At 37.9% G+C, this 9499-nt stretch overlaps 1 protein-coding gene across 2 annotated transcripts in view; it reads left to right on the plus strand.

Moving 5' to 3' along the window:
- LOC135766910 (cadherin-18) overlaps positions 1-7238 on the plus strand; it is a 156613-nt gene extending 149375 nt beyond the window's left edge. For both annotated transcript variants that reach the window (XM_065276414.1, XM_065276413.1), the window contains 2 exons: positions 226-477; positions 6473-7238. In XM_065276414.1, the coding sequence (XP_065132486.1) occupies positions 226-477; positions 6473-6978 (758 nt within the window). In that variant the 3' untranslated portion in view covers positions 6979-7238. The remainder of the gene's footprint in view (positions 1-225; positions 478-6472) is intronic.
- Positions 7239-9499: the final 2261 nt, after the last annotated feature.

The following is a 9499-nucleotide window of genomic DNA, read 5'->3' on the forward strand; positions in this document are numbered from 1 at the left end:
TGTCTTCTTAAATTGTAATGAATCATCTTGCTTGTGTGCAAAAATGGTATTAAGAGTGAAGAAAACAGGCAGCTTGAATATGAAACAACTATGTAATATTCAAAAATCTGCTCTACATTTTGACAGGCAACCACCAAGAATGGGGGGCGAATTGTTTTGTTAGGCTTGTGTTGCACACATGCATGTAGCCAGAGAGAATAAACCTCTGCTCTCTCTCTTTGACAGATAGCAGCGCGAGCGTGTTGGCACGCAGGCAAGGCTTCAGCCAGGCGGAACAAGAGCTGTACCAGCTGCCGGTGGTTGTGTGGGATGGAGGAGAGCCACTTCTCAGCAGCACCAGCACACTTACGCTCAGGGTGTGTCCATGCCAGCGTGGGGCCAGAGCTCCTGTATGCAGAGCTCAAGCGTTCCTGTCCTCGGCTGGTCTCAGCACTGGAGCTCTCATCGCCATCCTCCTATGTGTTCTCATCCTTCTGGGTAAGACTGAAAACACAGTGAGCAAGAGAAAAGATGGTTTATTTATCTTGCTCTATCTGCAATAAAGTAAAGAGGAGAACGGCTGTAGAAACCATCCTACATTTGGTCTTACCATCATTTATCAAAAATGCGTATGTGTGATTCATAAACCGAACGTATGTGCAGAAAACATGTGCCCCTTTTTTTTTCAGATGTGATATCTATAAATTGCAAATGATCTTGAACTTGTGCGCAGCTGAGCAGTTTTAAATCTCTGCCTTTAAACGATGCCTAATTAATGTCATAGACATAAAAATAATGCTTGTCAATGTTTTCAAACCTTTTCGAGCAGCAAGAATGGCTTATATTTCCAAAAAACTGCAGAAATCAGACAAGCAAAAGTGTGTACGTCTGCTCAGACCCTGATGTGGCGCTAGGCAGTTTTTATAAATATGGACTTGCCATGGATTTTTTTCAATTTTTAAGTGAAAAGTTGAATTTCATATGTTGTATTTCATACGTCCATTTTATGCTTAAAAAGGGACACTCAACTTTTTTTGTTGATAGGCTAATTTTCCAGCTCCCCTAGAGTTAAACATTTGATTTTACCATTTTGGAATCAATTCAGCCAATCTCCGGGTCTGGCGGTACCACTTTTAGCATAGCTTACAGGTCCGTAGCCAGCCTATTGAAAGGGGGGGTTCTTTTTTTCAAAAAGTGGACCTTTTTTGCAGACCTTTTCTCCTTTTGTATTTAATTATGAGCAGGGCCTCACGCAGGATTTTATAAATACAGCTGTCCGTATAAGTATTTTTCTAGGGCATGCACCCCAGGAAAAAAATGTCTTATTTTTCTGCTCTACAAATATGAATTTTAATACATCAGAAAACCAAAGAATCAAATAACTATATAGATTTCAAACCATGTCAGTATGCAGAAGACTTGTGTTGGTCATTAGGAATACATTGTAATAATTATTTTATCATCCTGGGCACACTGGGCTGTGTCAGTAAAGTAAACATACAGTAGGCTAACTGAATATAGGATCATTTTAGTGAAATAACTAAAGGCTATGAATAATTTGTTTATTAAATTAATTCAAAATATGCACATACTTATTATACTGAAATACAACATAAGTAATGCAGTGGTAGAACTAGAATTGTATAACTGGGTTGGCCAAGGCTACTTTAGGGGGTCCATATCCCATGAAAGAAAACTGTACTTATAAAAAAAAACATAAATGAATCTACGATTACTTCACATTACCCCACATTAGATAAATATTCTTCTTGCCCTGCATGCATTAGCCTGCATGCATTAGGCATTATACTAACTGTAAGATGTAAACATAATGCAAGGCTGAATTTTAAACTTCTCACATCTGATTTACTGTCTGTTAATGAAGCAATATGCTTCATGTTAACTGCAGTAACTTTAGTAAAAGTTCAGGAAATCAAAATTCCATAACAAACTTACTTTAAATAGCAGAGCTCAACACTATAGGAAGAAGTTACAGTCAGGACCAGTGAGTGATTTTCTCTTCTTTTGTTATTTAATTAACTTTAATGACTTCAACGGGTACTGGTTATTTGGCTTTAAGACTGCAATAAAATGTTTAAGCCAAAAGATGAACATGGGCAAGTTCAAGCTTAGCAGCAGTCCAGTACAACACAGTAAATCTAATGATTATACAGTAAAAATATATATTATAGAATTAAAGGGTGGAGTTAAATTTTTTTAAACACTCTGAATAACTGGAAGTGAATTACTGGAGGGAGTGAAAGCAGCGCATTATATTTTGACACACATATGTGCTCAGCTGCAGTAATGTTTCTTGTCTTGTCACATTGACAATCACTGCGATTTAATATTTCTCGTCATTAAACTGCTTTATAATAGTCAGCGTTTGATTACTTACATCTTTTTTGCACTTCCATAACTGCGCATCTGACCTCTGTGTTGCACCTCTGTCTGCCTGGTTTGATTTGATTGGTCATTTCGGTATCATTTTGACTTTATCTTACTTAATGGGTGCAGCGCAGACCTGTGACATCACACTATCGCGAGATCTATTTAAAAACATACTCACTGTTGAATCGGTCTCACGGTGCTAAGACGTCACATGTCAATCGAAAAGTGTATTGCGAGAACTCTCTCTGAACTGCAGGCGCGGCACACACACACGTCCAGCTACAATAATGTATCATATTAATTTGAAACAGCAACCCAGAATATTTGTCACAAGTATTGATTAAAACAATGATGACAGTAATCACATGAAAAAAGGACTTAAATTCTGGACCTTTGGCAGTGAGGGGGGGTTAGTTCGAACCACCCGAACCCCCCCTGCCTACGGGCCTGGCTTAGCATAATCCATTAAACCTGATAAGACCATTAGCATGGCTCTTAAAAATTACCAAAAAAGCAAAAAAGTTTTGATATTTTTCCTATTTAAAACTTGACTCTTCTGTAGTTACATCGTGTACTAAGACCGACAACAAATTTAAAGTTGCGATTTTCTAGGCCGATATGTCTAGGAGATATACTCTCATAAAGGCATAATAATCAAAGACTTTGCTGCTGTACCATGGCTGCAGCAGGCGCAATGATATAACGCAGTCCCCGAAAATAGTCCCCTGCTATTGAAAGTTACCAAGGGGACTATTAGTGTTGTAGTTCACGAGACTGGTCTCGGTCTTGAGACCGGTCTCAAGACCACTTTTTAAAGGTCTTGGTCTCGTCTTGGAATCCACCGCTTTTTTACTCGGTCTCGTCTCGGTCTCAGACAAAGAGGACTCGGAATTTTATTGCAAAACCGGTCAAGACCACAATTGATGGCACATCACAAATTTATTTTTTATCATTAATTTTATGCAGTTTATTCAGGTTTGACATATGATTTTGGCATTTTTAAGCATTGTTTAATTTTATTACTAAAAACACCTGCATTGTGTTAAGTGGATGCAAGCCATGGAAAGACAGTTCAGAAAAAAATGGTTAAGTTGATTTCAGCTGTTTAGTGTTTTTTCACTTTTATTTGCTTACAAAGATAAATTCCCACATATCTGCAATGCCTTTGATTATTTGATCAACTTCTCTGATGGCATACACACACACACACACACACACACACACACACACACACAGAGACAACAGGTGCCTAATCATATGCATATCCACATTTGTGTTTATTTTGCAGTGACTTGCACTGGTCTTGGTCTTGACTTGGTCTCAGCCTGTCTTGGTCTTGGTCTTGACTTAGTCTCATCATTGCACCTGCTGCAGCCATAGTATAAAGTCAACAACAAAGGCAACAAAGTCTTTGATTATTACACAAGTATGAATTATGCTAAGCTATGCTAAAAGTGGTACAGCTAGACCCAGAGATTGGCTGAATGGATTCCAAAAGATAAAAATAAGTTGTTTATCTCAAGGGAACTGGAAAATGAGGCTATTTTTTAAAAAGTGTCTCTTTAATAACATGAATGCATTTAAAGGGACAGTACACCCAAACATAACATTCTGTTGCAATTAATAGTCCCTTTCACACATACAGTCTTTACTGGTAATTTACTGGTAAATTGCAGTCAACAGATCATGTTTGAACAGAACCTTTCCGTTAAATCAGTGCTCCCAATTTACCAGTAAGACAGGTTGTAAGATTACCAGTAATTTACCGGTAAGCGCTATGTGTGAACGAAAAATATAGGATTACCGGCATTTAGAACAGACAACGTCAGACCGCGCTGACAGCTTCGGGCCAATCATAATGTTTTATTACAGATGACGCGTTTACCCCGTTTTACGGACGTTTCCACACACACGCTGCTTGAAAGTCGAGCACACCTGAAGTTTACGTCCACATTTTCTTCACCAAAGTTGTTTAAAACAGCTTACCACCTACTTGCCGAATTGCCGACGTCCTTAGCAAGCCCTCTGTGAAGCCTAAAGTGCAAACAGTACTGTTGTTTAAAACGCATTTCCGGTTTGACGTCGCCTCATGCAATGTTGTTTGGTCATGAGCAACTTGGCGACTGTCAGAATTTACCACAGACGTGAAAACAACAAAATGTGGACCGTGGATATGAACGACGTGGATTGTTTACAAATACAACACTGAGCTCGCCACGCGCCACAGGTACTTCCGCTTTCTCAACGAATTTACCGGTATTTTGATACTGATGAGTGAATGATGTCTTACTGGTGAAAATACGGAATGTCACTGCATGTGTGAACAGCACATTTTTGTATTTACTGGTAAATTCATTCTGGTAAATTCATGGTAATTTACCAGAATTAGTGAGTGAAAGAGGCTATTGCCTTCCATGTCAAAAAGGTCCCAGCCCCTTGGGTTATAATTGAACCTATGCTGGGTTGTTTTAACCCATTGATGGGACAAACATAACCATTTTCTGTGTTAATTTAACTTCACGGCTGGGCTTGTCCTTTTCTGGCCAAATGCTGGATCTAAAATAACCCATCATTTTATTTAGAGTGTATAGCCTTCTTCTCACCATGAATCACAAGTGATTTAAAACATGCTGAAGCATGCCCTGTTTCATACAATACAAGTGAAATGTGACAGAGGCTGTCAGACTCTGCTGTTCGGTTGGACATCTCATTTTGTGCACTATACTGATAAAGTTAAGGATGTTTAAAACAATGGGATGTGCTTATGATATAGGAATGCATTTGGCAGATACTTTAATCCAAAGTAGTACAGTGCATTCAAGTTGCAGTATACATTATATGCGCTGCTAGTGCAATGCTCTATAACCTTTTGGACCTCACTGTATTTAAAAGGGAATGCATTAGCGATTTCAGCTAAATGAATTCAAATGACTGTCGATTTTGAGGTGAAAACAAAAAGAAAATGCAAAAATTATCTTTTCATTGTTTTAGCTTATTTACCAAAGCATTCCAGTAGAACAAAGGCTAATGCATATTCAAGATTTTCTCCCGAGTGGATTTTTGTTTACCTGACATTCTAAGTAACACGCCTTGAAAATGTACCGGTTGTAGATGAAAGGTTTTGCCCTGCAGGATGTGTGAAAACCTTGTCTCCCACTCTCATCTACTGACAAAACCAAATATAGACACTACTAAGGTGTGCTTGGCTGCTGCACAACTGTGTGGGCTGAAACCATGAACAACAACTGGAAAGTGTGCAAGTACCTTGACAGACTTATAGTTTTATTAACAACACACTGGAATACCAAAAATTATTTGTCAGGTTCAATTTAGAGGGCTTGCGAGCCTTTGGGTTTAAACAATGTTCACATTTGACCCAACAATGGGATAAAACAACCCAGCATCTTGTGTAAAAACAGCCCAATGTGTTGGGTTCGTTCCTTTTTGACTCAATGTTGGGTTGAATGAATGAATGAATGAAGCTTTATTTGTCACATGGTCACAAGAACCAGTGAAATGAAACCATCAACCTGTCCATACATACAATACATAAAAACAATGGGGTAGACAGAATAGGTCGACAGAGCATTAAGAAGAAATACAGCATTACATGAGGAAGGGTAGGTTAAAAAAAAAAACAGACTATGCTCCAAAGGGAGTACAGTTTGGGAACAAGGAAAATAATAATAATAATAATCCTGAAAAAATCCTGCATTTCTTTATATAAAGATTTTTTAGTTTATGATTAAAGAGACGCTCACATTCACAAAATACTCGCAAGACAATAACTTAACTCTTAACTCTGATTACACATGAGATTTAGCAATTTTCTGGAAAACATGAGTGTCTCTTTTAGCTCAAACCTCTTTGAAGCGGCTGCAGCAGGCTCGTATTATGACATCACGCGTGATTTACATAAGTTCACATGACACACGAACACACATTTTGACATTACGAGCCACACACGATGGGCTACATAAATGTAAGATGAGCTTTGCATTGTGTGCCCCAAATAGGCAAAACATTTGTTGATTTTACATGTTGAGCAGATGAGTGATTATAAGTGGATGGACTTACTCAGTTTATGTCTTTTCTTTTGTAGCCATTGTGGTTCTGTTTATCACTCTGCGTAGTAAGAAGAGCAAAAAGGAGCCTTTGATCATCTCGGCGGAGGACATTAGAGAGAACGTGGTGACATACGACGACGAGGGTGGAGGCGAGGAAGACACCGAGGCCTTTGACATAGCAGCACTGAGGAACCCCGCGGCAGCCGAGGAGATGAGGCTAAGAAAGGACTTTCAGTCGGAATTGTGGAGGGCTATGAGTTCAGAGGTCCTCAGCCCATCTTTGACCCTACCAGATGAGGACATCCACGATGTGATTAAACTGAAAGTGGTTGAGGCCGATCGGGATATGAGCGGGCCTCCGTACGATTCTCTTCAAACGTATGCCTACGAGGGCCGTGGTTCCACTTCTGGTTCGATCAGTTCTCTGGACCTGCCTGAACCTCAGTCAGATCTGGACCTCAGTCAGGTAGACAACTGGGGACCTGAGGTACAAATACTCAGCAGACTCTTTCAAGAGAAAGGCAACCAGCACACCCCGTAATGGCTGTGCATGTTTGTAAACCAAGAAGTCGCGTGTTGTTTTCCTGTTGTCTGGTCAAATGGGACTACAGTCAAACTTTTTTGTCATCCAGTTTTACTGTGGGATTATATGGCTGTTGTTTTTCACTGGCCTCTTCAAGTGGAAGAAAGTAAGTTGATTTTTAAAGTAAAAGTTTAAAATTGAGAAAAAAAATTCAGAACTCATAAAGGAAGCTATTTTCCCTGGTGTATATTTTCTATTGCTTAATAAAATTCATGATTCCTGAATTCTTGAAATATGCGTCTGTTGCGTACTCGTCCTTTATCACCACCATTTAGGCAGCAGTGAATCAAAATGCATACCATAACATATTTAACAAGATTCTCTCCCTCTCAGAATAAAAAATGTGTGTTCAGACCTTGTAATTTTTACCTTGCTATTTTTCACCCCATATGTCGTATACCAGACCAACATTAAACATACCGTGTACAACATTCAATATAAATCACCTCTGTCAAAACTAAGAAAATAACTTCTTATAATTCTCACGAGCAGAATGGGTTTTAATTGGATAACAACAGCATTCTGTGAAAGATAATTGGATTCAAATGGTTGAGTGGGCACCTTTTATTACTTTCCTAGGACTTATAAATCAACTGTGAAAAGTCTGTGTTGCAATCCAGTCATGATCAATTCCCGCGAGCCTCACGACATGCAGATAAAGAGCCCAAAGACTGTTTTAATACCCACCTAATGATGATGCCTTCAGACCATCCACAGATTACACTGATCTAAATGTGCTCACCTGTGTGCAATGGTGCTGGAGGACAGTTTTTTGAATGCCGAGGGAGTTTCACATGTGACATCTTTTCATCTGACAGCAGCATTTGCTAATTAGTATGGGAAACATACTGTACCTACTGACAGATAGATTAATGATCTTTAAAGAGAGTTAAATTATGACAAGATCAAAATCTCAGGTTTTGCCATGCTAACACGTACAGTAGTGGCAAGGCAGTTTGTTAGCCAACCAGTACAAGACTTTACTCTGTAATTAGTTGCATTTTACAGTAGCCTAGTTAATGTGATAATTGGTATTTGAGAGTAAGATGATGCCTATATCAGCACAAACATGTAAGGATGATTATAATAGTCATACTGAATAATGCTATTGGTCTTCAAACTGGGTGTGCTGAATCCAAATGAGCCTTTCAGTCGGGCCAACAATAAAAACTAAACTTTCTTGTTTAAAATTTTTATCTTGACAGATTTTTGGTACAGTACCTAGGCATGTGTGAATAATGAATATTATTATGATTGTTGATTAAATGTCAGGGCCTTAAATATCAAACTTAATTATTATAATAATAGCAAGATTGCTCTTAAATGTTTGACTAGAAATAAAAAAATTTACTGTTTAATAAGGTCATTGTGCCCCAGTTCTTTTTTTAGATTTTACTGTTAATAAAATCAAATAAGTATCTTCTTAACATTTTATATGAATACTGTTTTACTGTACATCATTCTGAGCCATACAGAACTTGCATAAAATTACAAGCCAATAAGTCACCCATTCATGTCAAGATTTTGTATCCATGAAGACCCAGAGTGCACAATGATGTCACATGTAAGTTTTAACATTTTAAAACTTAAAGGTGCCAAAGAAAACATTGAAATAATATGTTAAATTGTTCATTGATATTTAAATAGAAGGTATTTTACTTAATAAATTATTCTGAAAGTTTTTACATGCCTAGTTACAACCCAAGGATTTGTTGTTTGAATGAAATTGTTTATTTTTGCCATTTTTGGAAGGGTCATAACCCACTGCGCAAAGTGATGTCGGAATGACGTCTTTTTCATGTAATTTTTGGAGGTCCGAATCCGGTCCATAAAAGGGGTTGTTTTGTAACGCCAGGCGAAGTCTTTTTTTCGACGTGTTCTGCATGTCTAAATGTTGACAACCGTAGGACCGTCGTGTAAGGAAAAGAGACATGAAAAAAGCGAAAAGACATGATTGTCTCTGCACTTCACCCATCCACAGCTACACCAAAACCTTTCAGACATTTCCTGCCGGATGTGGGATTCAAACTCTCATTCTCTGGGTTACAAACAAGTCTCTCTAACCACATGACCACATTTTCACATTGTATACAAGGCATTCTTATTGCATTCAAATCATGAACTGAGACTATGTGAGAATATTTTCATGTTAAATTGTTAGTATGGTCATATACTTTTAATATAATGAACTACACATTTAATTACAGATTTTTAATGGTACATTTAGATGAATTTGTATGTAATTCAAGAAAGCAGAAAAAAACAGTACTGTAATAATAATATAGACTATTTGTATGTATTAATCATGTTGATACAATAATGCTGATATTTGTAAATAAACACATTTTTATAGACCTAATCATGTAATATAGACATAGGCCTGTCATAGACGTCCAAATGACGTCCCAAAAATTACCCAGTTTAAACGTCAAATGTTGTCCGTAAATATGCATCCAAATAGTGGACCTAGTTTGGACGT

This window comes from Paramisgurnus dabryanus, chromosome 6, assembly GCF_030506205.2.
Source record: "Paramisgurnus dabryanus chromosome 6, PD_genome_1.1, whole genome shotgun sequence".
In the NCBI taxonomy this organism is placed as follows: Eukaryota; Metazoa; Chordata; class Actinopteri; order Cypriniformes; family Cobitidae; genus Paramisgurnus; species Paramisgurnus dabryanus.